The sequence below is a fragment of the Parathielavia appendiculata genome (genome assembly GCF_033297405.1).
Source record: "Parathielavia appendiculata strain CBS 731.68 unplaced genomic scaffold N657scaffold_10, whole genome shotgun sequence".
In the NCBI taxonomy this organism is placed as follows: Eukaryota; Fungi; Ascomycota; class Sordariomycetes; order Sordariales; family Chaetomiaceae; genus Parathielavia; species Parathielavia appendiculata.
The window spans coordinates 691,575-716,715 of NW_026944229.1; the positions used below are offsets into that span (position 1 = coordinate 691,575).

Here is a 25,141-nt window from a genome sequence, read left to right on the forward strand (position 1 = left end):
AGAACGAGGCAACGACAGGCCCCAAGAGAGGTTTGATTCGTGACCGTGACCAATGGGGCGGCTGTGGGCTCAAGACTCAAGTCGGCCCTGAGAATTGGCTCACGCGAGCTACTGTAGCGCGACACCCCTTTTCCGTGCGGCACAACGCAGTGCCCGATTGGTAAGCCCCTGCAGGGTCACAGACCCGGAACCAGACTACATCCATGCTTTGGCGGTTGACTACTCAGCCCTGAAAGTGGGACAAGTCAGCCGCAAAGCTTGACTTTGTTTTACATTTTCTTCTAAATCTTCTTCACAACTCTTATGGTGTCAGGTTTGCTCATCCCTTACTTTATTAAGGCTGATGCCATCCGTCGTTATCCCTTTTTCTCACATTGCTTATCACCGCCGGCGGCTTCGGGTCTTCCAACATGCCACATCACTCGCCGTCCACATGTCTCAGCAACAGGCCGCACGATAACCGTGTCTCAGATCCAGCAGTGCACTGCAACGCCTGTCTACCGGCCTCCAGATCGGCGCGATTCTACCAGAGCCTCTCCCCTGAAAGTCAACAGCGTATAAATCGCATCAACGGGAAGACTCTCGATCTCAGGTATCACCTCGAGACCACGCATCAGGTGTCAACCGCAGGGACTCGTCTTCGAGTCTTCAAGAGCGCATTGTCCCAATGGCGCACCGCTACAGGCCGTCATGCATACGGGCACGACACCTTTTCACCCAAGAATGGCGCTGGCTCTAGGCGTTCCCAGACCCCGAGGAGCCCCGACTTTGAAAAGGCAGATGACTCGGTTGAAAGTCAGATCAAGGCACCTGTGCTTTACTTCAAAGATGGACAGCCATTTGACGTCCCAGGGCTGTCCAAGGCCTTCCCCCATCAGAAGGTCACGGTGGCAGACCTGATGTCAGAGGACGAGGCGAGGAACCCCATCATGCAGCCGACCGAAGACAACGTCGTCCGGTACTTCCACCTGCCCGCCAACAACATGATCTGGGTTGAGGAAGTCATTGCTCGCTACTACCACGAGAAGCGGCCAGGCCCGGACGGCGTGCTCCACAAGTCAGAATCGCGAAAACCTCCGTCCAAGACAGATACGGTGCTCCAACCCCGATATTGGCGAGGGCAGCAAAATTTTGAGGTCGACTCGGAAATCCACGCTCGCCACATGAGGCCCTTGTGCTCCGGCATTTCGGTTGATCCGGTGGCTTCGGAGCCAAATCCCAGAACCACGGTGTTGTTTATGCCCTACCTTCATTGGGAGACTGATCGGGGCAGGAAGAGGGCCGCCGAAATTGCCAAAGAGGCCAACAAGCACAACTTGACTTCCATCTCTGATGTTGTCAACCAAGCGAAGAACCGATTCAGTCACGTTATCGAGCCCCAAGACCCCATGGCGCCCGTATGGGGATCGCAGTCTGAACCCCCCATCCTTGGACATGTCGAGAGGAAAAAGGCCCTTGGCCAGGTTCTCCGTGCTGCGGCGGCCCTGCTCGAGGCAATGGACTCGCATGTGGAGGAGCAGCTGATGATCAAGTATCTGCATGCTGACCCGCCCCTGCATCCGAGACGGACTCTCGATCAGGCCTACTACGGCGCCTTGAGGAACACAGGTACCAGGGATCGGGACCAGGTGGTGTACAGGGGAACGATGCCCCAGCCACACGACTGCATCGGGATGGATGCTTGTGATCAGTGCAAGGAGGACATTCGGAAGACGCCTAGGATTATCATGGTTGACCAGCTGTGGTTGTGGATACTCGACGAGAGTAAGTGTGACCTCTCCTCCGTCCTCTTGGTTCCTACTAACACTACCCAGAAACCGTCCTCACCAGCTTCCCACGGCGATGGGGAAGGAGCAGACCCGATCCCTCGGCCGTCCACAAGAGCCTCCGCATGCGGCTGCAATATGCTCGCCACGGCGAGATATCGTCCGCCTACGACCTTGCTTTGGTCATTGTTGACGAGACGTCCCGGGTTTTCTTCGACAGGACCAAGACCAACACCCCGCAGCCAAACCTCGTTGAGCTCTTCAACGGTGCCATCCGCGACCTAACTTACAAACAAACAGCAGCCTTCGACCAGTTTCTCATCTACACACACCTTGCCTCCCGGGACTACAAACGGCAGCGATACGTCTCGTCCGACAACTCGTCCCAGAACCACCTCCTCAACATCAACCCCGAAGGGGAGCTGTTGAAAGAGACCAAGGATATAGTAGACGAACTCGGAATAATCCTTCGTATTAAGGAGCAGCAGCACGCCGTCATGGAGAGCCTGACAAAGCATATCCGGCGGGTACTAGCACCACTTATCCGCTTTAAACGGCCCAACACATCGCAGTCGTCCGCACCTTGGGATATCGCACTAGACGCCTCAGTCCACGACGACCCAGCCCGCCTCCTCGACGAACACCGCCGCCAAGCAGCCAAGCACACCCTTCTCAAAGCTGAGACCCTCCTCCTTGACCTCGACGAGCGCGTCTCGGAGTTGCGCACTCTCCTACAAAACGCCCAAAACACCTCCTCCGCGCTCAAAGACCTCCTGACTCTCAAACAGCAACAGGCCGGCGTGATCGAAGCCCGCGAGGCTGTCAAGCAGGCCCAGCTGACCCTCAAACAGGGCCAGTCCATCATGATCTTCACCATCGTGACCATCATCTTTCTGCCGTTGTCCTTCATGGCCTCTTTGTTTGGCATGAACGCCGCCGAGCTCAACGAGGGCCTGCTGCCGCTGTCGACAGAGTTGCGGCTCATGTTCCCCGTCTCGGCGGGCATCATCCTCACGTCGTTCTTGTTTGCCTTCTCGCGGGGCGTGTTTACAAATAGCGTCGTCATGTGGGTGCGGAGCGCGGTGAGTTTTGGGTGGAATACTGCATGGACGTGGCTGGCGGTGAGGACGGGCATGTATGTGGTGGGGAGGGAGATGCTGGTCAAGGCGAACCGGTTGAGGGAGAGGGAGGGGACGATCACGGGCGGTATGAAGGCCGAGGTGCTGAGGCGGGAAAAGAATCTGGAGAAGATGCGCGCTGCTGGGCATGTGAGGGCGCTGGCGAGGCAGAGGGGGAAAGTTGACGCAAGAGGGGGGAGTGGTGATGGGACGGTTGTTAGTCCGGGCCTGTATAGTGCGGGCACTCCGGCGAACCCGAGCCCATTCCTGGCTTCTCGCGGAGGATCTGTGGCGGACATTGAGATGGGAGAGAGGAGCTCGCAGGTTCATCTTGTTCCAGAGAGGTGAAAAGAGAGGTCAGTCTCAGAAGGGAGGCAGGCACCTTGAGTGATCTCGCTCCAGACGAATCAGTGAACAGGCACACCCAGTCGTTCGTGCTTTCCTTGGCCTAGCCCCGACTATCATGTGACGTTAGCCATGCGTCGAGCCCTTTACCTATTCATCCGTCCCTTGCATGCCAGGACCGAATGAGTTACCTATAGGGAAACGTCCGCCGCTCATGGCCAACTTTAAGGCAGAAAGAGGTGCCCAACGGAACGATACCCTGAGCCAACCCCCAGAGCTCCTTCCTACTTTTTCTCTTCAATATAATACTCATGGGCTACCGAGGCTAGCAAGGCCGCAACTGTTCGTGGCGGCTTGCAAATTGCATGAACACGGTCCAATGAAAAAGTGTGCAACACAGTACAAGTGTGTTGTGTCAAGCTGCATCGGAGGGGGCGGAGCCAGGCAGTCTACAGCTGCTTTAAAACTTGGGTAGGTGGTGCCTTCCGGACACTCGACTTGCCTCAAACTCCCATTAGCACTCTTGATCCGTAGCTACATGATGTCAACTTGAATCTCAAAAGCAGCATACGGCTTCTAGTCTACACACTGAAACCCTAGAGCTTATCGACTTCATTGTCAAGGGAGACTTAACGTTACCGGAATATGCCATTTTATCGTATACTTGGAGTGATGGAGAAACCTTGTTCGACGATGTGCCGCGAGATCGATCCCACTTGCTCGCCTGCGGCAGGGAGGGACTAGCCAAAGTCCTCAAAGCTGTCGAGGCAGCCTAGGCAAATGGTTACAGTTACACCTGGATCCACACGTGCTGTATCGGCCAGTCCAGCAGCGCCGAGCTCTCTGAGGCCATCAACTGTATGTTCGCATGGTACCGCGACTCGGCCGTCTGCTATGCTTACACATCCGACTTCGAATCAGAGTCTACACAAAACATGTCAATCAAAAACAGCTGGTTCACGAGAGGGTAGACCCTCCAAGAGCTCATCGCTCCGTCTGTCATCGAGTTCTACGACCCGCGGTGGCAGAAGTTCGGCGATCGCGAGAGCCTTTGGACGCAGCTGTCGGAGATTATAGGCATCGATGAACTGGTCTTCAAGTGGCGCCGTTACCCACAGTGCCGTGAATCCGTCCCAGGACAAGGGAGTCACGGTACGCTGCCTCGTTGTAGGTACTGTCGGCTCGATCTCGCCGACATGCTCGACACATTCAGCGTAGCCACTCGCATGTCATGTGCGGCAAGCCGTGACACCACTAGGGAGGAGGATGCGGCATACTCCCTTCTCGGCATCTTCGACGTGAGCATGCCGCTGCTGTGCGGCGAAGGCCGCCATTCCTTCCAGCGTCAGCAACACGAGATTGTGCGTAAGTTCACCGACCAGTCCTTCTTTGCCTTCGCAATGAGAACGGCTGGCGGCGAGGGAAACACGCCTTCAGTGCTCTTTGCAGAATCGCCGTCCTGGTCCAACTGCTCGCCTACCCTTACGACGAAGCACTTTTGGCCGGCAAAGCCCATGGTCCTGGTCTCTAGCGCGGGGATCCAGCTCGGCTTACACACGGCGCCCTGCAACAGTGACGGCCACGAGGGGCTCTGGATCGCGGTTCTCAATTGTTCCACCGTTGGGCATGCTCTCTGCAACCCAGCCCTTATCTTTTAGCCGAGGGCCGGCTCGGAGACAATCCGCTCCTTCACTCGGCTATGGTTGAGGGTCGGGCTTGGACATGCGTTCGCGTTTTATGTCAACGCCGGGCCAGACATAGTGGCGAAGAATTCTCGCGGCGAGAAGGAAATAACTGGGAGAGTGCAAGTGAAGGCAGGCCTTCACATCCCTTCTTGTTATTAATCCTCACTCGCCAGGACATTTGACCATACGAAGCTACGACCTGAGACTATCCTTCTCCAGCCAGATGAAACGATTGGCCAGGGCGCCCTTTACCTATCCTCCTTCTCGTGTCAGAATACAGCACCCTCAAAGTCCAACCAGCCTCGGGGTGGTAAAGCACTATGTGCCCACCAGAGTGTCAAGCCATGTCCGTGGCGTGAGATTCACGATGAGACCGATCCCGGCCGCAGCAACCTAGACGCGCCTGTGGTAGTCATACGAGGTCCTAACTTGCGGGATACCGCAGCAAAGAGCGCGGTTATCTGCGGTGTCGTTGACGTACGCGACAGCAGTTCCCCCCTGACAACTGCAAAGGAATCCTGCTTGTCTGGGTTAACAGCGGGTTTTCTGATGCATCTATGCGACGCACGAACACCCACAATGGCACCTACATGACGCTTGGCGCGCACTGGTGGACACGAAGGTCGATACGGACGAACTGTCAGTGGTACACGGCCGGGTATCCGTGGACGCCCGCGGCACCAGGTACCGGCCATCCAAGCACAATGGACGGGGAACTGACAGACTTTGCCTCGGTTCAGAAGTGCTTGGCTCGGTGCTGCGATGAGGTCGCCTGTTTGACAGAAGCTAGCGACTTGGTTTGTCATCCTGATGGAAGCTGCGAACGAACATGGCACTACGAGGGAACGGAACAGGTATCGGTGAAGGCGACAATTGAGCCCGTTGTCTTCCTTGGCAGACAAGTTATGGATATTACCATCACCATCGCCTTAGCTTGGGATCATGTACCCTTCATAGACGGGTCTGGCGGCAATCGGTGCCTATTAGTACTATTACTGTACTACTTAGGGATGAAACAGCCAACTCTTGCCGTCGAAGAACCCCTTTTTCTCACCCGTACGTGGAGTCATGTCATTGCTACCCTCCAAGATGTACATAAGCCACTTCCGTACAGTTCCTTCCGGGCCAGTAACTCCCAGCTGAAACTCAACTTGAGGAAACCAGAAAGCGCATTTCATACCCCGATGAGCCACCTGAAGAGGAAAGTTCTCGGGCCTCTCCTACTTGGAATGTCATTAGTCTGTAATCCATAACAAAGACAAGATCCGTTGCACAGATAGGTTGTCTCACCATGGGTTCAATAGTACCTGATAAGGGGCCTCTAGGAGACGCAGTATGCTTGTCTGCCGTTGTCCACCACCTTGCAACCCGGATGATTATAGGTCCGGGCGCAGACAGCAGACACCTGCCAAAGGCCGCGGGTGTCACAGACCAATATGACGGAATCGTATGCATTTCCTTCGAACTGGTTGCTGCAAGTGTATCTTCCAGGTTCGCAGGCCGCTGCCGGGCGGGTCACGAGCACCAGCATGGTAGCCGCGGCGAGGATTGAAGAGATGGACAGCTGCATGATGACTCAGTCTGAAAGTTGGCTGCGGTTGTAAGGCAGTTGTAGGATTTGATGATGATCGAGGAGATGATGGCTTTCAGGTTGCTTGGTGGGAGTGGAAAGATGAAAGCAATTGGACTTGAGCTCAAATCTGCGAGTCTTTATACTCCACTGGCAACATACCGGTCAGACGGGCGGCTCTTACTCGTCTAATGTTTCCTCTCTTGGAATCCCTGCGTCTCTAACAAGATTGTCAAGCAGTAACAGACCAGAACAGGATCATTACTACCACCTGTGGACTGTTCAAGTCCGAATTTCCGAGTCCAATATGTACAGAGAGGTCCCTAATTGGCGGAACTGTGTCCCATGCTTGCAACGATTAATAGAGTTCCCTCTCCTGGATTCTCATCCTGGCGATCAACATCGTCTAGCCGCGACAAAGATCTTTTAATCCCACGCACCAGCTACATACTGCCTTGTTCAGGTTAGACTTTTGAGTTCAATATGCATGTAGACTCCTCATTGGCGACATCTGAATCCTATCCAGGCCTGCAATGCCATGTTGATGTCATGTTGTCCGTGCCAAAGATCCTTGTGGGCATCCTGCTTCGAAATCAACCGGCTGCGGGAGCAAAGTCGGTCAAGGTATACGCTGGCGTTCAGACACCTAGTAAGCAGGAGTGATTTAAGCAGCAAACAGACACGACTCGTACGTTGAAGCAACTAGGTAGGTTTACAATGTTCTCAAAATGTACAGGTAGGTGCACAGAGGAGGTGATATGGCGATGGTACACAACAACACATACCAAACGCTTGTCCTGAACTGGCGGCACTGGATTTTGGACCTTTGATCGGCTGAATCTGGTCTTGAGCGGTCATTCAATGCAGTGATGTTGCCCTGACCGGGGGGGTATCCCGTTGGCATTGACTTGCTGCCGGCTGACCCTTTTGGGAATAGAATATGCGGCAGGGGTATTGGGTCTCCGTGTCCAGCTGCAGTCCAGCCAGTGGCCACGTCGGATCCAAAGCCCTGCTTCGGACGCCTGACAATATGTTACTGGTCCACGCTCAACAAATCCTCTACGGCTCGCACTTGTCCAAGAAGAACCCAGGTCCCTGCTCGACGAGTCCGAGCGGCGATCGACAGGAACCTGCCTTGTAGCCCAGCACCGACGAGCACCAGGCCTATTCCTAACTCAGCGCCCCTTTACCTCTGAGGAAACCACCGTGTTCAACAGAGGATTCGCCGCTATTCCAGACGGTGGCGCTGCCAAAAGACACTCAAAAATAGTGTAATCATCGTGTGAGCGTGCCCGTCCAAGTCTCAGCTGACGATAACTGGTACCTACCGGTTCGACGGCTAATTTGGGGCGATGCCTACGAAGACGACTGGGGATCGAGCTCAACAATTGACGAAATTTTGGTGGTTTTCGTGGTCGTGCTGGCCTAGCAGCCTGGGAGGTTGGCGACGGCGCCAGCAGTCGCCCTCCGAGTCTCAAGCAGAGACGCAGTACGGGTACAACGCCGGAATCCTGAGCATGCAGAGGTATTAGGGGAACTATTCCCATCGATCATGATCTGCATAACCCCAAGCCAACCTCAACAACCATCCACCCCCCTCAGTTTCGCCCTTGCCATTTACCCCTCCCCATAGCACAACTCCTTGCCCGTCCAAGCAAGAATCTGCGCCAAAGAAACATCTCGGTCCGGGGTGCACCTTGCCCTCCTCCGCCATCTGCTCGGTCGGGACAATTTCCACCTCGGCCCAGTGGAACTCCCCTGAGTTCATGCCTGGCAGTCTCTCCTTCATCTTGTCCGCTGCCGCAGCAGCACTGTGCCGATGCGCTGGCAGCTGCAAAGTCCAAATATCCGAGTAGTACCCTTTCCCTTCGCTATCACCTTCCGAACACCCAAGCATGTACACAAGATACTCCCGCCCATGGCCCGTCGCCAACGGCACCAGCGCCCCACCGGCCCGTGGCGTCGGCCCCGGAGCGAGCGAATTCGTCGGGAAGCTCACGCTCTCCCACACCAATGCGCCCGGTTTTGATCTCTCCTCGGACGATCCGCGCATATGCAGCAAATGTATAACCTCACCCATTCCACCCTCCCCATCCCTTGAAACTGCATAAACCCTCCCACCGACATACGCAGCCGCCAACGGTGTCCCCGGCACGCTCGGCAGCGCAGTCCAGACCATCCCATGGAAGTCATACATCCAGGCCTCCCTCTCCCTCTCCTCGCCGCCGCCCTTACCGCCCACAGCGACCAGAAACCCGTCCCCCTGCCCATCTTCACAGAACATCCAGTGACCGAACCGTGGCTCCATCGTTGCGCCAAGCTGCATATTCCCCCGCAGCTTACTCCAGCTCAACTCCTCACAATCCCACTGCCACAAACAGTTTCCCTCGCCATCTCCCACCGACCGATCGCCGGCGTCCCGCCCGCCGTGGATGAGCAGGTATCGGCCGCCACCCCGAGCGCACGCCGCGTGGTCTGCCCTCGGGGAGGGCACGAGCAGCTCGCCGGTCGATGCATCTTGCAGGGTGTAGGGCGGGTAGAAGGTATATGCGGTGCTGGTGCCGTCGTCGTCGTTGGAGGGGGAAAGGGTGGATTTGGAGGTCGGCAGGGTCAGGGTGTGGATGCCGGGCGGGCAGAGCTTGCCTCTGTCGTCGAGGCCGCCGAAGAGGAAGGCCTTGTTGTTGGAAAGGACCGTCAGGGTGTGGTGCGAGCGGGCGAGCGCGGAGTGGATAGACGCCCTAGGAGTGTGGGTTAAAATTCGTCGTGAGAATGTGGATACAGGTTTGGAGGAGAGCTTACGGTGATCCTTCCGGTGCTGGGTTCGGGAGCTGGGTTAGGGAGATCTTGAGGGGGTTTTTGGGGGCTGCCATGGTGGCAGCTGCTGTGACGGCGTCGGCCATTGTCATGGTGCGCGAGTTAGCTGTTCCGGCCACGATCGGGATGATTAGCTATGCCGGGAGCTCGAGAGTTGAAGTTGGGCAAAGAGTTCGGTTCGAAGCTGCCAGTGTTTGTTAGGTGCAACTTTGCCAGTGTTTTCTTGACCGTCAAAGAGTGATGACGTCGTTGTGGGACCCGGCAGCGGGTAAGCCGACCCTCAAGACCCCTTTTTATGCATCACTCAATGGATACCTTACTCTCCAAGCACAAACTGCGAACAGTCTCTTCGGAAACTGAGCTGACGCTGTTCTCAGCATCCGAATTTGGCAACCGCCAAACGACCGACATGTTCTCCATGAAGGGCTGCATCGAAGTCGACAATTGAGTGCTGGGCAACTTGCGCACCTCAAAAGAAACGAGCTGCGCACGGGGCATCGATGATGAGAAGACTCGCGACCTGAAGGCATCGCATGCAGTTTGCCCTTAAAAAACAATCTGAGCAAAAGCAACATTGATGCAGTTGGAGAGCGGTTTCCTTCGCGCAAGTTGGACCTCTCAACCGCAGTTCGTCTCTCCATTCCGTTGCCAACACTGCGCGATGTGGCGCAATTTACAAAGCTTCCCGTTGCTAACGATCCTAGGGATGCGTGCCGCTGTCTCCAGAATTCAGCACTAGCGCCCGGCATCTAAATTTGACATTGCGGGTCATTGCTTGCTCGAAGCGACAGTCATGCAAGATCTCAGTCCGCCAACGTGCAACCCAAACCCCGCTTCGAACAGTCACATCCATCAACGACTGGGTGCTGAATGCGGCAACCATGGCGGCCTGACCAAAAGGTTCCCTCTGTCGCATGAGCCGACCCCAGAACGGTTTAGGGCGCAGAACCTGGTCCTGTCGCGCTAACTGACTCTGAGTCTAGGGCACAGGCACCAAAATCTCAGCCCCAGCCGGCCCCGCGGAGGCCAATCGATGCTTCTTATCCGCGGCAACTGGAAGCTTGCCAAGCGTGGCCTCCTTGTTGGCTTGGGGACCCAGCCATGTGGCTGAGTTGGGAAGGAACGTGCTGATTTGTCGCGCCATGGACTGCATCGCGAAGCATCCCAAAGAGGAAAAGACACCTGACAGGGGACAAGGCAATTCTGACAGCAGAGCGCCCCATTTAACAACGCCGGTCGCCTCAGGGCTGAATGCTCAACATGTCAACATTTTCGGTGCTTCAAGTCGGCTTAATATCATTCAACGGTCCGATTCCACTGGCGGTTGCCTTAAAATCTCATCGAACTTGGCCCAAATTACTGAGAACAAAATGTCCGCCCCATACGTCGTGGGCGATTCGTCGCCGTTTTTGAAGCGCGTCTTGATTCCATTCTGGATCCTCCGCATCATCATCATGGTTGTTCAAATCGGGCTCTACGCACTCGTAATCGCCGGTCTCGGCGTCTTCAAGAACGATCTTCAACGGCTCTACGATGAATATCACACGAACTTGAGTTATTCCGGCGTTCTGGCCGTCTCGTGCGTCATCATGGGAATCATCGCCGTGTGCCTGATTCTTGATATCGTCTGCATCGTCAAGCGCGCCAGGCGGACACTGAGCCCGCCCTTCTTCCTCGGCGTCAACATCGCCCAGAGCGTATTCTACATCGCCAACTTCATCCTAACCATGATCGGCGCCCGCAACGGCGTCATTTCCATCGCCATCGGCGTCGTCACCCTGTAAGAGCCTCCCAACACCATGCCACGGAACCGCTTCTAACCGCAGCAGCGTCTCCTTCCTTGGTCTGCTCATCTACGCGAGCGTCGTCTTTCACCAGTACCGCCGCGGCTCGCTGCGCGGCAGCTACGTCAAGGCTGACAACCCGGAAGTCCACAAGCTCGTCGCCAGCAGGGGCTATCCGCAGCACGCCTACGCTCACGACTACCCAAAGACGGCTTATTACGACGTCCAGGCTGTCTCGCAGACCAGGAAATCGTATGGCGGGCACGGATATCCCGCTGCGCCCCAGGCCTATGAGTCGTACAGTCACCAAGGCAGTGACTCCGGGGCGCATTCGTCGTTTGAGATGGGCAATGTGTCTTCAAACTAAGTGAAATTGGAGGCTGGATTCGGTTGCGAGGGGTCTTCATTTGCATGGCGCGTTTCCTGTGGATTTGGTGGGCTTTGGCGGGCTAGGCGTTTGGCGTTGGGTGAAGACTATTGATGGTTGGATTGGTGTAGTGGACTGGTCCATCAAAGTACATACGAGTCATGTTGCTGGATGTAAATGCCTTACTATTTGATTAAATTCGGGATCGCGTTGGCTGCAAGAACGGTGCCAATGAGGGCCAACGTTGTGAAATTGATGCAATATAGCTTTCTAACCACTACAATGTAGTCAAAGGTTCTATAGTGTAGCGGTTATCACTCCGGATTCTGAATGACGTTCATTCCGGCAACCCCGGTTCGATTCCGGGTAGGACCTTTTTGGTCAACAATACATATCGCTTCTCTTTGTTTACAATTACCTGGTATCATCAGGTTAGGGAATGAGAGCTCAATGTGATTTCTTTTTTTTGTGTTTTGTTTTGTTGTGATGGCACGGCACACTTTCACAGTCAAGGCACTTCGCCACTCACCAAGAATTTTATCTCTCAAGAATGGCATCGCTTCCCTTCACGTTCATCAACTCTTTCAGTCATCAACCAAAAGCTCACAAACGGCCATTTGGGCGATGGGCTGCTACTAGTAGTGTGCGAAACCAGAATAATGACAATCGAGAGAAGTCAAAGATATGAAAGAAACTTACAGGTACCTCGCCTTCGACTCATCCCGTACAATAATTCCGCTTTTCCGAGCCACTGGCACGGATTATGATGGCATGATCACAATGTAAAAGTCGGGTTTGGTGTGGCTTCTTCCGCCTCGGACAACCGACAGCCCAGCTATCGCTCTGACTCTCATCTGCCGCTATTACAATAAATACCGGAGTATGTTGACTTGATGGCACGGAGAAACTGCTCTAATACAGACCAGAATCTGGCCCCGGGAATGACTCCCGCACTTGAACAGAGTCATCAGGGAACTCAAACTCCGTTGCCAACCACCATTCACGTCTCGAACCTTCGCGATATAACGCATGCCGAAACCCCTCTCCCCGGGCCCTCATCCGCCTATTGTAAGCCCTCTGTTTCTCAGGTAAGCCTTCCTCAAATTCATCCATATCCTCCCTACTCTTGCCCATACCGCCCCTTTCCTTGGTCAAATCCCACTCCACCAGCCGGAACGGCTCATCCTCCCCTATCCCCTCACCCCTCCCGGCGAAGTCAAAAACCCTGTAATCCGCATTCGCAAATCACCTGCCCGCCACCGCAGTCCTCAGAAACCCCGAGTGCGAGAAGACCACAATGCCGTCCTCCTTCCGTTGGGACAGATTCCGCAACGCACTGCCCTCTCGCGAGGATCGCCCCCTTCTCGTACGCATACCGTGCTCCGGCGGGCGAGGTCCTGTCCGGGTATACGGGGTCGAGGCAAGAGAAGTCGATTTGCCTGAACTCGGCGGCCAGTTGGAGCGCGGGGGTGCCCGTGTCGCAGGGTTTGGGGTAAATATCTAGTCAAGTCATCCGTTATGTTAGTTGGCCTGTTTCCTTCCAATTGAACCATTACCCACGTCTGGGATGGGGTGCATATGAGTATAAGGGGAGCATGAACAGAAGGGGCTTGGAAACGCACCCCGCCATCGGGCACTCGGCACCACGGGCACGCCGGAGTCTATCAGCCAGTCGAGAGCAATGAGGCATGTCTGGATTGCCCTGCGCATGGGGCACACAACGATGAGCTGCACTTTGCGGTCTGGCGGCAGGTGGGACTCGAAGTGCTCGCGGAGCTGAGACTCTTGCTGCCGGCCGAGGTCGGTGAGGAACGGGTTTTGAAGAAGTGGTAGGGCTCTGGTTGTGACTGCGATCAGTGGGTGTGATGCAGGCTTAATATTGAAGAAAAGGTCTGCGTACTGTCTATGTTGTGGATTGCCTGAGCATGGCGGATAAGGACTTGTTTGGGAGGCATTGTGGATAGATGTGCTTGTGGTCTGTCAAAGACAAGTCAGTGGATGCGTATATGGGAAACCGGAAGCGAAGAGGGAAGATGGACCAGCAGATAATTTTGGTGACTCCCCGCTCCTTATCGAGGAACTCTTCTTCGCTTCGTTGGCCACGTGGCGGTGGAAACCTTCTTCCGACGGCCGAGTTTGTAAGGCCACTTCCATTTCCGCTCAAAGGGAGGTTAAAAAGCTGTGTCGTTGCGCTGACTGGATCAGTGATAGGAGGGGCCCAGGCGTCCAATGTACGGAAGGGGACTCAGCGTCGAGCATATTGAGCTGGGAGATAACAGAGAAAACATATCTTCTCATTAGCTGACATAGTCCGTCCAGCTCGGTACTGTCCATGCGGAATATTCGAAGTTCAGTTGGAGGTTCAAGCCGTTTGTCTCCTCGGGAGACACCCTCCTAATCCAATACCCGGTATCAAGGGTTTCTTCCTTACGAGTCACAGTCACCGCTCTCCACATCTGTAACCAGACGCCTTCCCGACATTCCGTCTTAGCCGCATCCTTCTTCCCCTCCATCAAGCGGTCAAAGGCGGTGTATCGCATAGCCAGAACACCCTCGACCAGGGGCTTTCGAAACCCACCAACAGCGGCATCCATGGACGACAGCAGACAATCCCGCATGGCATCGCGGTCGAGCGGAGAAAGCCAACCGTTCATCCCAGCCCGGCCCCTCTCAAGCGAACCTTGGATGACAACCAGCAGCCTGGCGAGCGACGGAAAGGCCCGCGGGAGCCTCAACAGCAGCGCCTCGTACGCGCGCAGGCCAGGCTCAATACCAAGATGCTCGGCGGCATAGTCGTAGACGCTCTCCTCAGTGACCTGGACGATCAGGCTCGTGACGGCAGCGGCCCGCTCGGGCGGCAGCAGCCGGTCCGTGTACAGCAGCAGCGCGCCCGTGGCGACATGGAACGTGTTCTCGCCGTACAGCACGCCGACGGCCTCGCGGTACGCCAGCCGGCAGCTGAGCAGCAGGCCCAACACCTCCCTGGCGACGGCGCACGGCGTGCCGAACAGGCGGCACGCCGTCGGCGGGGGCCCGCCCCAGCCACAGCGATCCGAGATGGGCTGTGCGTCTGGGTGGCGGTGGCAGATGGAGGCGCGCCAACGCCAGCGGCGGCGGGTCTCAAAGGACGCGCCGCGGGTCGAGTGCGGCGTGGTCGTCTCGACGGCCGTGTAGCGCATGTCGATGTGGATCTCGCGGCCGGACAGAACGAGGCGATAGATCTGAAGTCTGAGCTCTGGAGGGAGCCTAAAGAAGGGTGACTGGAGCTGAATGTGCGGAGATGTGGGTGTTATCGGACGACGAGGTTTGGGGAGAGCTGTCAGAGTGTCGAGGGCGTGGGAAGCCGGAGAGGCAGGGCGCGGCGACGCCGCTGCTTGCTCCGATACACGTTCCCGTCCCCCGCGAGAAAATCTGCCGGTGAGAATTTGGCGGAGAAACGCCATGGTGTGCAAGATAGCTTGTGCTTTGTTGAGTGTTTGGATGAATCCCAGGTTTGATGTCGGGCACGGCTGAAGGATGACGTTCGTGCGGTGGTGGTGTGGCACGTGTTGCGGCGTCTCCTGCATGCCCTGGTCTTCGGCCAAGACGGTTGGTTACAAGGTATAACTAGCGTAAGTATGTCGCCAAGGCGAGGTGAAATGAGAGCCAACAACAGGCGAGTGACGCGCGCTGCGCGATCTCTCCCAAATCGACGGCGTGGTTGCCTGAGAGTCATCCACCTGCTTCAGCAGTACCGCAGGCAGAATGCAGCGATCGGTTTCTCGTCTTGGAATCGGCGTGCCCCTGCGCAAATGGGCGCCACGCAGCAACTTCCCCCGTCGTGTTGCCTTCACAACAACCAGCATCTCACTGAACGCCATGTCTCGCCGAGCGTGGCTCAACCCAGATGGGCCAACCGGAAAGCCAATTGGCCTGGTCAACCCCATCAACGCGCCCGAGACGGGCAACGAAATCTGGATCCATGAGACGCCATTGCCAGTCGCGACCATGGCAAGATTTGTGGAGTTCCTTTCGAACCACAAGCTGTCCGATGGCCAGGTGACGACGATACCCACGCTCTCACCCTCAGACGTGGCCAAGTTCCTGCAGCCGTACAATGACTGGGCTCCCGCGCCGTACAACAACAACCCCATCCCCAGCGATGCGGCAGTGAACCGGTTCGGCCTGTGCTTGACCGGCTTGCCGGACATGCTCGACTTCGAAGCCATGTTCTCGAGCGGCGGCTTCTGGGAACCGACAAAGATCGACTTTGAACTCGAAATTTGCAGGCAGCGGCTCTGGACAGGCATGGTCCCCCTCTCAGACCGACGCTGGGCAGAAAAGAAGCTTGACTCGCCGGAAAACATTGATCTCGCGGTTGAATACCTGCTCAAAACCTGCGATATGATCCACTTCAGCTTGCCGGTAACCTTCACCAGGGCACGTCAGGCTTACAACAAGGGATACGATGTCTTTGTCCACTTCGACACCGTTCTGGACGCCTACTACGCCACCACCCTCACCACCCCCCGCCCAATCCCCGTCCCTCGGCTCGCCGACCTCTGGGCCGAGTTCTACTTCTCCCACGTCAAATTCATCACCAACCGTATCCACACCTGGGCCGCCTCCCGCGTCGACAGCATCGCCGACGCCATGATACATAGGTCAGAAACTGCCCCTGCACTACCCGGCGCAGCAGACATGAGCCCCGAACAGGAAGCCCTCTTCACGCAGTTCCATCGCCTCAGCCATATCATCCGTCGTCTTGACGAGATGATACTCTTTCCACTGGTGGGCTTCAAAAACACCCTCCCGCACTGGCAGCATGCCACTTCGCCACCGACCGTCGACTGGCCTGAATATATCCTGAGTCACGGTGCTACCCCGTTGGGGGGAAACTACCCAGTCGACATCGTGCAGCGGGATGAAGTGTACTATCAGCGGTTAGCGAACCTGGTTCGTCAGGAGCTGACCCTTGCCGCCTCTACTACTGACGCGGGGAATGATGATGTCGATGCGTTCTCGGGGGAGCGCGTGGCTGAGCCATTGAGGTGTGTGAGAGCAGCGTATGCGCAAGGGAGGAGGGACCTGCGAGGGGAGGCAGAGCCGGTTCAGGAGGAGATGTGGATTGGGGCGCTAAGGCGGTCCATGGAGTCGCAGAGTGAGGGACGGCCGCCGGTGTATACCAAGTGGGGATTCGTGGCGTATAGGGTGTGGTATGGCCACTCGGACGAACAATGGGCAGCGTTTTTGCGCAAGTTCGAAGCCGATGTCAACAGCTGGGGGCCGGGGGTCGCTGGAGCCGAGGCAGTCAAGGAGAAACTGGAGATTAGATGGGTGGACGGGAGGGACTATGGGATTGCCGAGGGGGACGTTGAAGGTGCCAGGAGGCACTTCAGGACGTTGCACGAGAAACAAGGTGCTCGCCTTCACGGCTTGAACGCTCCAGCATTCTTGGTTGCTGACAAGAGCTGCATTGATTCGTATATCTATGACTTTGTGCTGCCTGGGCAGACGCTCATGGATGAGGCGGATATGGGCCCTTTCATACTGGTTGGGAGGGAAGAAGTGGGCGGGTCAGGCCGCGAAGCGCCGGGCTTTGAAGGGACGGTCAGGGTTCTAGGGTCGGTGCTGCTTGATGATGTCTGGCCCTGTCTGTGGTGGAGGCATGTTGAGGTGGAGGATATGTGGAATTTGGCGACATGGCATCCGTCGTGTGTATACTCAGGACCGGTGGTGCAGAGCCAGGTTAAAGGCTGGAAGCGGCTTCACAGGCTCAGAGATGAGTTGCTGAAGAAGGCTGATGAGTGGCACCGTCATGGGAGGCTTAACTAGTCGACACGTAGCTCGTGAGTGACTTTAATTTGTATTATTAGGAGGAGGGGCGGCTGGCAGCCAGCAGACATTTTCGAGTCAATACTTGCGATAACGTTATTTGTAACGTTATGTGTTTTGAAGTTCACCGTTTGGAATGTCTAGACTGACGTCCATAGAGTCAGTCACACAATGGGGCTAATGGACTAACACGTTGCCTTCCACACTCCACGGACTCTGCCATCCCAAACTCTGCCTCAAGACGGCACCAAGACCCCACCGAGCTAAGGAAGGCATACTTGATTTTTCTTTTTTTTTTCTTTACTTTGGCTGTCTCACATCAAAGAGTGGCTCCCATAGATTTGTAATGTCACTGACACATCCGGGTTCAAGTTCCCGTCGGGGATACGACTTGGTCCTCTTGAAGACGACCTTGAAGGCGACTCGAGAGGTGCATGCTCAGTGAAGGTAAGAGACTTACAGCACATGCAGTAGGCGGCAGAACTCTGGGACCGATCGATCGTGAGTGCTGGACCTGTCAGCTTTTCATTCTTTGCTTTCCCCCTTTGGCGATACCGACCCGAACATGGCGATTGAGCTTCGTGGCGGTCCCAAACAGGAAGAACCTCCGACGTTATGGCTGCCATGGCCCGCGGAGCGAGGAGATTACCATCGGCTGTTGGGCATAGAACCGTTCGATTGCCAATCTCGGACGTGTAGTCCTTAGCTCCAGATTTTAGTGTAGACCCCGACGCATAGTCTAAAAGGAGTGTTGGCACGATGGGCGCGAGAAACGGTAAAACAGGAAGGCTGTCATGTAAATCCTGCCATACAGCATCAATGGTGGCTAACCTAGGATACGTCCAACTGATGGTACGCATTGATCGGCAGAAATCAGGCCCCTATTGCCTTGCATTCCTCTCTATCCGCGTTTCTCTCCTGCTGTGCCACCGTGTCAGTTTTCACTCAGTGCCGTTGGCTGAACGTAAGACATTGAAACTGAGCCACCGCCTCTTGCGTCGAGAGTGCCTGTTTGAGAATACGGAAACAGAACTGTTGCTGCGCAGGGACATGACGACCCCAAGATAGCAACCGCGCCATCAGGAAGCGCAATGATGTCGTTCTCGAGACGCCCTCGAGGCACTGAAGGGCCTCGGGGTGTATTCAGAACAGGGTGTGGAACGTTGTTGACCCCGCGTTGCTGCAAACGTGGCCCTCGGGATAAGGGAGCAAACAACACGGGATAGCCCCTACGGCCCGAGGGTTGTACATTGTCCGTGGCCGCACTTGTCGTCAGCACAACGGCCATTGGTGGCCAACATAAAGCCGAAATGCCCGACCACCGCGTTCTTATATGTCGTATGTTGTAGGATTTGGGGTCTTAGCAATGGGTCCCGAATGCGGTTCAGGGTCCCACCTGTGGGGTTGTCACCTGACGTGGCTCATTGCGCCCGTTTGGGCTTCATTCGCTGTATTTAGCCGGGCAGTCGCCCATTTTCCTTTGTTCGTGCATCTTCAACCACATCCTTCGTTGCATGTTCAATCAATTAATTCAGTGCATTCCAAGATGGATGGATGGATGGAATTTATTTCGCCCGGAGGCGCGAAGCCTAAAGGGCCTTGGCACGCTAACTACATCCAATTCCTTGACGTTCAACCATCAACTCTGCATTCCAAGAGCTTCAACACTACTGTGGTGACTGTGTCGTCGTAGGAGGGGGCGACACAGTTGTCCGTCTGGACAGACTCACAGCACCGAAAGGTTCCGACCCTGAGGGAGACGGTCGTTATGCCAAGGCTGAGACGCTGATTGTGTATCACATACATACACCCACACTACTGACGACCTCTCAACCCCAGATCCTCTTTCCGAGGTGGTGAACTCATATGTTCAAAGCGGACCTTGGTGAGTTGTGGCCGGCATATTGCAACTCACACCATTGTAACGACGCGGTCATCACAGCCACAGATCGCTTATCGTTGCCCTACTCCATACACTCATCGGACAGAACAGTGGCCTTGAAACATCCCACGTCAGTCCCACCGCAAGCGTTTGGGCGCAGTGGAATGCCAAGAGAGGAAATCACCAAGTGTAACGACTTGGCGACTTAAGACGGCGGTGGCTGCCAGACGCCAAGTGTGGCCATCGGCAGATGATGCTTGGCGGGCAACAGGGGATCGAAGGTGAAGCCATCTGGAGGGGGTCAAGGGGCTATTACTTCTCGTGCCGTTGTCTTGTTCGGGGTCTTGGAGGCTAAATGTTTGTGCTTGAGCTTCTGTCGTCAGTACACTTCACCAGCGCTTTGATCCCCCAGCATATTGGCTGGTTGAAGATGGATGTGACTGTGATAGGATGCCACTGGCATCTATCTGATCTCCCCGAGCCTTGGCGCAGCCACGGACGCCGAAGAGAAGTAACCTGACCGCGAGCGAGACAACACATGAAGTCGCAGCCGGTGGTGCCCACAGATCGGTCGCGTTGCCAAGGGATGAAAGTCCGGGCAAATTTGAGGAATTGAAAATCTGGCCTCCTTGTTTCCGACATTTGTGAGCCTTGCCAAGAGGCCGGTGGCACTTAGCGTCTGTGATTGCGAAGAAGGTGCAGCGGTTGATGGCTTGGGTGGGCGCACAGCCAAGCTGCCATGGCCGCCAACGTACGTATTGCGTCGAAAATGCCATGGCGGGAGGCGCTGTGCGGAAGCTTGGCCAACTGCGACAGGAGAGAGTTGATGGGAAGTTGCAGAATTCGCCCGAGACGTCTACCGGCATTGCCTCTGGTTAGCGAGCACTCAATCTTGACAGAAAAATGTTCGGGGAGCGGTTGAATCGTAGGAGCAAAGTCAACACTATGTTAATTTCAGCACTGCAGGACGTGTGCTGGTTTGCGGTTTGAAGTCGCTGTTGTGTCCGTGTTGTTGTAACGCGTGGTGCACTTGCCGAATCGGGCCGCGATCCACGATGCCGAGACGATCTGCGGCGAGGATGGGCGGCTTGGCAAAGGAGCCAAGACTTTGTGATATCGCGGCTGGCAGGTGATTTTGGACAGGAAAATGACGGAGGGAAACTCAAGCCTGACATGGTTTCCCGTCGCGTTGTTGAAACTTGAGCGGAATCTGCCGCTCTATCATTGATGGAACCGATTCTAGAGTAGGAGAGTGCCGTTCGACTCCATTCACCTCGCGCTATCAACAGCGTGGGGTAGGCCTGCCGCTCATACTGCGGTAACATCCATGAAAGCTCGGAAAGTGCTCTCGAGGGCATCTTATTAGCAGCAAACTTAGGATCGACGACGTGCTTTTTGCAAGCGTCGAGCCAGGCTGACGTACAGCCGTTTCACCCTCACACGTCGGACCAGAAAACTGGCGCCAAGCGTAGTCCAATCTGATCTACATTGCTGCCACTTTCTCGTTTTGGCGGTAGTTAAATGCCCGCCAAGAGGGCCTGCGGACTGCGGTGCACTCTGGTAGTGGGGGCAGGCGTCATCTGGTCCGCATGGTCAGTACGATGTCAGTGCGACCACGAGGTTAGGTACCCTCGGGTACCGAACAGTTCTTACGCATGTCATAGACTCATGGAATCATAAATATCATGATCCCCAACTCGCTCTCCGCTGCATGTCGGTGTTCGCGATATCTCTCTCTGTTGTGCAGGTGTCCTGTTGTTCTGCACTGGATCACGATTCACAGTCTCTGGAATCGCCCACATCGGCAGATTCCACCTTCTCCAACCACTCCCAACAAACCGGTTTTGCGCTATTTTCTCCGCGCCAGAACCCAAGTGTATGGGTATCAGGTCATCACCACCAAGGTTCCTCCGTCTTTTACCCCGCAAAATACACAATCAGAGTATACACCTCGACGCCTGCTCACCCTTCATTCCTCACCCTGCAACATACCGAACGTCACCTCTCAGACACTCTCACAATGGGTTCTGCTTTCTCCAGGTGTACATCGAGAAACTCTGGCGCTGCCGGATCCGGCTTCTCGGACATCGGGCAGAAGATCCTCGACAGACAGCCAAACTGGCTCATTCCACCGACTAGATGGCGGCCACAGACATTCACCCACCAGCCAATTCGCTACCGCACGCCCACGCCTTATCCGAAGGATGATAGGAAACGGATGGAGGAACCCGCTGAGACCGCCTCCATTCATGTCCCGGAGAAGGCTCTCATCATCGAGACTCCGGTCGTCAACCACTTTGAAATGGCCAACCTATATCGCAAGCACACGTGCGCGCAACCATTCAAGCCGCAGGTCCAGAAACCCCAAGCGGCGCTCACCATTTCCTGGGAACTCGCTCCTCGTCTGAACCGTTTTGAGCGGGTTCCATAAGAGGACACTGCGCAGCAAACACCGGCTGGCCGGTCAAGCGAAGTGTTTATCCGACGAGTCGACACTTCACGCCAAACAAACCCACGGCCGCATAAACAGCAGGACAGCCCCAAAGGCTCAACGTCAGCGACCACCAACACCTCTTGAGATCCACGCACAGAGCCAAGACGGAGCCACAAACATCGAACACCACCCGTCCCAAAATAAAACAAGAGGGAATCCCTTCACCCGGTCCGACTCTAAACGGTCTCCCGAATGCTCCTGCCCCCTTTCCACGCCAAGCGCGGCATACCCCGTCAAGACGAATCGACGGCAAAGCAGCGCAACCTGCACACAAGCCAAGACGTCTTGCTCGAGATTTAGGCAGATAAGGTTTGCCCGCGTCACATTCGCTACAGTTCGAGCTTCCGCCCACTTGGTCTGTTTCGACCCGCGCCTATGACCACCGGCTGCGTGTCAGTGTCATTGCCCGGCGGGCTAGTGCCGCGCTTCCCCCCTTTTCTACCTCTGGCGCTTGGCGCTTGGCAGACGCAACACAAAATGCACCTCGATACACTATGAACGCTGAGTTTAAAGTGCGGCTTGGCTTGGGGGACGGTCTTGGCCCTGCAGGCGATAGGATGGGGTTGTTCCGATGGCTGGATTGGGATGTTATAGGCGATGACGGGGGCTTGTAGGTGAGTGGCTCGATGGAGGGATGGAAGGAGCTGGGGGTTTCGCTTCTCTTCTTTGATCTATCAGCATAGCGCCTCGTGTTGTGTTCCATGGCTTGGGCAGAATTGGCATTTGCCCCTCCGATCGTGGGCTTCGCGCTTGGTGTCTATTCTTTTGCCGTATATATTCTTCTTTGTTTATTGGCAGGCATGCATGTAAACTGAATAGTTGGCAGTCATTGTATTCAGGTTGTGTCAATGTAGATTTGAGATGAGCCGCGGGACATATTCCGGGCTCAACATCCATGCGCTTGGCCGACATGTCACCGTCTGCCTTGGTCAGCACTCCTCCATGTTAGGCGTGTCATTCGGCCTAACCCAAGGCTAATAATATGTAGTGTGGATCAGGCAGGATGGAGACCCAACGCGATGTCAACTGTCACCCGGCGACATTGGGTGATGCCCTTAGGCGAATTAAGTCAAGCAAGTACTGAGTGAGGGGCTCAGTGGCACCTTCGGCTGACTTAGTGGTCTCAGAACTGTAGAGAAGGCGATCAAGTTGAAGCGAGAATCGTGCTATGGCCAGTCACTAGACGGAGGTGTATGCGTTATGGATACTCTATCTGCTCATGGACAAGAGCTCGTCATGAAGACAACCCCCTTGCTCTCTGCTTCTATAGTTATTGCTCCCACTTACCTGATCCCCTCGGCCCCAATCAGCAGCTTGAACTTCATATTGGGATTGAAATTTCTGTTATATCCATTGACACCGACATGGACTATAGTTGTAAACCTGAGTTCGTTGGACATGTCTCTGTCCTGCCAGCAAAAAGCACCCTTACCTGGATAATTCTTTCCTGTACTGCTACCATACTAGGAGCCATCTTATGCTCCGGCTTTTTCGGTCATTTTGATGGCATATGGGTTCATCCGGCCTGCAACTCGATGATTGTTCCGCCTCCGGCGCTCGTCACTCTGGATCAATGGCCCTGGGGTATGCCATCGCGATTATTGGACAGCACGAACCGTTGGTGATCCGGCGGTATTGAGACTCAGAGTTGTCTGAGGCAAGATCTGGTGTAGATCAGGAGTCTGCAGGTGGACTTGATGTAACTTCTCAGCTGGAATGGCCTCCCCTCTCTAAAGCTTGGTGCCGCACAATTTACTGGGAGACATGAATATTCTAGGGGCGTGGGAGTTGCGAGATACCCTACCTTACCTTATTTCCTGCAGTACACTTGTGCAATTCCCAATGGAAACAGGGAGCCTAAATCATAGAGAGCCGTACCCATCCCAAACTTCGGGGGCTCAGGTTGGTGGCCAGCGCAGTCAGCGATTACTGGAAGGTCAAGCTAATAGGATCTAAGCTTCCCAAGGTTGACCGGTGAATCGGACAAGTCCAAAACGAGACTAACGAAGCCAGTCAGTTCAGTCTGATCAGTGGTCGTCTGCTGAGAGATGTTTGCTTCCCGAACGGGAACGCCCGGGATAGGGTGGAGTTGACCGCGGCCAGCTACCTTGTTGAATACAGCTCGCCCGAGGAGAACATCAAGGGGAAGGCCGGAGAGGGAAGAAACTCTTGTTCCCTAGGTGATGAACTGAACTGTAGGTATATGCACGATGCAACTTGAGGACGTTCCCTTAATTACCTATTGGTCTGAGAGTCGGACGGAAGCGGAGAAAGAACCTTGACCTCCTCCATCATCGCCTACTCTCCCGTCTCCTGTTCCGGTTCTCCCCAGGGAATTTGATAAGGGACTTTCGACAAGGCATCTCTGACAAGCCAGGCATCCAAGAAGGCCGCCAGTGAAACGACATCCCGCTTCTTCAGCCGTTAGTACGGGGCAAACACCACGGTAACTACCATCCTCGGCCGTGCCGGACTGTCCTCGGCTACCCTCGGCCACCACAAGTCACCGGCCGCCAGCTGAATACGCTCCTCAACGTAGGGTGCGGGCCGGGCACATCTGCCTGTGTCAGCACGCTCGCCACGGTTCAAGCAAACCACACGACATCGACATAACCGTTCGAAGGCGTGCTCGACACGGCGAGCTCTAGCGGCGCTACGACATCGCACCCGAGCTCACCCATTTCGAAGTCTCCATCATCAAGGAGACTAGTGCGCGCCTCTCAGCGCCGGTTCCCCTGATGGCAGCACCGACCTGATCATTGGCATTGCGGCTACCGCCGCGCACTTGGACGACAATGGCAGTCATAAGGTACCTACTGTCTCGGACAGCCGTGCGCCGCGCGCCTGCGCAAGCCATGCGACGGCGCGGCGCCATCGTCGTTGACCCGGCTACTTCGATGCGCTGATCGTCTTCTAGATGACCGCTGCCCTGATCTTGTTGCGTTCGGATGAGCCAGATGGGTGGGATGGAACCATTCAGTTGCAGAGTCCGTTGATCGGCACTTGACCCCGCGTTGCCGGGCCGGGAGGCTTTGGGTGGGTTACACCGTTACAGAGACCGCGCGTTGAAGCAAAGGTCGCTAAAGCGACAGGTGCATTGAGGCTAGAACGGCTTGATCTAGCCACTTTTGATGTGGAGTCGGCCGCGGCAGGCGTAACACCAACTGGTGCCAGCTGCCATTATCAACAACCATACAAGCTCTCCATACCTAACCTCCACCTAAGATTTGTCATAACCACGTTGTTCTGTTGATTAGCATACAGCTAGAGAGACGTCGTACCTTCTCCTAATGCGTCAGAGATGTTAGAGCATTTCAGGTTTTGTCTATGGCGATGTTTGTGATGCTGAAATTGTGTTGTGCACTCGCCTTCAATATTCATGAGAGGGTTGCAGCCAAAACGGGCTTTCTGAGTAAGTCGCTTTAGCGACAGCGGGGACGTCGCTTTGGCTCGGTTCCCGTCCACTGGACTTCGGCACCTTGGTCCGAGCTCCCGCGAGTTT

At 55.5% G+C, this 25,141-nt stretch overlaps 11 protein-coding genes and 1 non-coding gene across 12 annotated transcripts; 6 read left to right on the top strand and 6 right to left on the bottom strand.

Moving 5' to 3' along the window:
- Window positions 1-410: 410 nt before the first annotated feature.
- N657DRAFT_576474 (uncharacterized protein) lies at window positions 411-3,232 on the top strand (the record flags this gene model as incomplete). Its single annotated transcript, XM_062789180.1, has 2 exons — window positions 411-1,764; window positions 1,815-3,232. 2 exons carry the CDS (start codon window positions 411-413, stop codon window positions 3,230-3,232), a joined length of 2,772 nt encoding a protein of 923 aa, XP_062645768.1.
- Window positions 3,233-5,391: 2,159 nt separating this feature from the next.
- Window positions 5,392-6,201, top strand: N657DRAFT_103200 (uncharacterized protein). Its single transcript, XM_062785737.1, has one exon. The coding sequence runs from the start codon at window positions 5,472-5,474 to the stop codon at window positions 6,165-6,167; it is 696 nt and encodes a 231-aa protein (XP_062645769.1). The 5' UTR covers window positions 5,392-5,471; the 3' UTR covers window positions 6,168-6,201.
- N657DRAFT_647516 (uncharacterized protein) lies at window positions 5,922-6,571 on the bottom strand. Its single transcript, XM_062793331.1, has 2 exons — window positions 6,205-6,571; window positions 5,922-6,134 (listed from the first exon to the last, which is right to left on the bottom strand). The coding sequence occupies exon 1, from the start codon at window positions 6,482-6,484 to the stop codon at window positions 6,236-6,238; it is 249 nt and encodes an 82-aa protein (XP_062645770.1). The 5' UTR covers window positions 6,485-6,571; the 3' UTR covers window positions 5,922-6,134; window positions 6,205-6,235.
- A 1,450-nt stretch (window positions 6,572-8,021) lies between these two features.
- N657DRAFT_657498 (uncharacterized protein) lies at window positions 8,022-9,354 on the bottom strand (the record flags this gene model as incomplete). Its single annotated transcript, XM_062794818.1, has 2 exons — window positions 8,022-9,222; window positions 9,284-9,354. The coding sequence occupies 2 exons, from the start codon at window positions 9,352-9,354 to the stop codon at window positions 8,022-8,024; spliced, it is 1,272 nt and encodes a 423-aa protein (XP_062645771.1).
- Window positions 9,355-9,490: 136 nt separating this feature from the next.
- N657DRAFT_103229 (uncharacterized protein) lies at window positions 9,491-10,243 on the bottom strand. The gene has a single exon (XM_062785738.1). The coding sequence runs from the start codon at window positions 10,045-10,047 to the stop codon at window positions 9,592-9,594; it is 456 nt and encodes a 151-aa protein (XP_062645772.1). The 5' UTR covers window positions 10,048-10,243; the 3' UTR covers window positions 9,491-9,591.
- Window positions 10,244-10,668: 425 nt separating this feature from the next.
- On the top strand, window positions 10,669-11,449 carry N657DRAFT_682470 (uncharacterized protein; the record flags this gene model as incomplete). Its single annotated transcript, XM_062796482.1, has 2 exons — window positions 10,669-11,078; window positions 11,128-11,449. 2 exons carry the CDS (start codon window positions 10,669-10,671, stop codon window positions 11,447-11,449), a joined length of 732 nt encoding a protein of 243 aa, XP_062645773.1.
- A 293-nt stretch (window positions 11,450-11,742) lies between these two features.
- On the top strand, window positions 11,743-11,824 carry N657DRAFT_t102. The gene has a single exon. It is a non-coding gene; the product is annotated as a tRNA-Gln (tRNA).
- A 435-nt stretch (window positions 11,825-12,259) lies between these two features.
- N657DRAFT_698621 (uncharacterized protein) lies at window positions 12,260-13,404 on the bottom strand (the record flags this gene model as incomplete). Its single annotated transcript, XM_062797336.1, has 3 exons — window positions 12,260-12,949; window positions 13,072-13,284; window positions 13,350-13,404. The coding sequence occupies 3 exons, from the start codon at window positions 13,402-13,404 to the stop codon at window positions 12,666-12,668; spliced, it is 552 nt and encodes a 183-aa protein (XP_062645774.1). The 3' UTR covers window positions 12,260-12,665.
- Window positions 13,405-13,614: 210 nt separating this feature from the next.
- N657DRAFT_647522 (uncharacterized protein) lies at window positions 13,615-14,988 on the bottom strand. Its single transcript, XM_062793332.1, has one exon. It carries the CDS (start codon window positions 14,890-14,892, stop codon window positions 13,747-13,749), a length of 1,146 nt encoding a protein of 381 aa, XP_062645775.1. The 5' UTR covers window positions 14,893-14,988; the 3' UTR covers window positions 13,615-13,746.
- A 107-nt stretch (window positions 14,989-15,095) lies between these two features.
- On the top strand, window positions 15,096-17,426 carry N657DRAFT_647523 (uncharacterized protein). Its single transcript, XM_062793333.1, has one exon. It carries the CDS (start codon window positions 15,194-15,196, stop codon window positions 17,261-17,263), a length of 2,070 nt encoding a protein of 689 aa, XP_062645776.1. The 5' UTR covers window positions 15,096-15,193; the 3' UTR covers window positions 17,264-17,426.
- Window positions 17,427-19,903: 2,477 nt separating this feature from the next.
- N657DRAFT_103296 (uncharacterized protein) lies at window positions 19,904-20,666 on the bottom strand. Its single transcript, XM_062785739.1, has one exon. It carries the CDS (start codon window positions 20,501-20,503, stop codon window positions 20,021-20,023), a length of 483 nt encoding a protein of 160 aa, XP_062645777.1. The 5' UTR covers window positions 20,504-20,666; the 3' UTR covers window positions 19,904-20,020.
- N657DRAFT_635448 (uncharacterized protein) lies at window positions 20,667-21,576 on the top strand (the record flags this gene model as incomplete). Its single annotated transcript, XM_062791344.1, has 2 exons — window positions 20,667-20,737; window positions 21,186-21,576. 2 exons carry the CDS (start codon window positions 20,667-20,669, stop codon window positions 21,574-21,576), a joined length of 462 nt encoding a protein of 153 aa, XP_062645778.1.
- Window positions 21,577-25,141: the final 3,565 nt, after the last annotated feature.

Excerpts from the sequence above, each read along its gene's own strand:
- N657DRAFT_647516 (XM_062793331.1), bottom strand. The coding sequence starts at position 6,484 with ATGCAGCTGTCCATCTCTTCAATCCTCGCCGCGGCTACCATGCTGGTG.
- N657DRAFT_647522 (XM_062793332.1), bottom strand. The coding sequence starts at position 14,892 with ATGGCGTTTCTCCGCCAAATTCTCACCGGCAGATTTTCTCGCGGGGGA.
- N657DRAFT_103229 (XM_062785738.1), bottom strand. The coding sequence starts at position 10,047 with ATGCCGGGCGCTAGTGCTGAATTCTGGAGACAGCGGCACGCATCCCTA.
- N657DRAFT_103200 (XM_062785737.1), top strand. The coding sequence starts at position 5,472 with ATGCGACGCACGAACACCCACAATGGCACCTACATGACGCTTGGCGCG.
- N657DRAFT_103296 (XM_062785739.1), bottom strand. The coding sequence starts at position 20,503 with ATGCCCTCGAGAGCACTTTCCGAGCTTTCATGGATGTTACCGCAGTAT.
- N657DRAFT_647523 (XM_062793333.1), top strand. The coding sequence starts at position 15,194 with ATGCAGCGATCGGTTTCTCGTCTTGGAATCGGCGTGCCCCTGCGCAAA.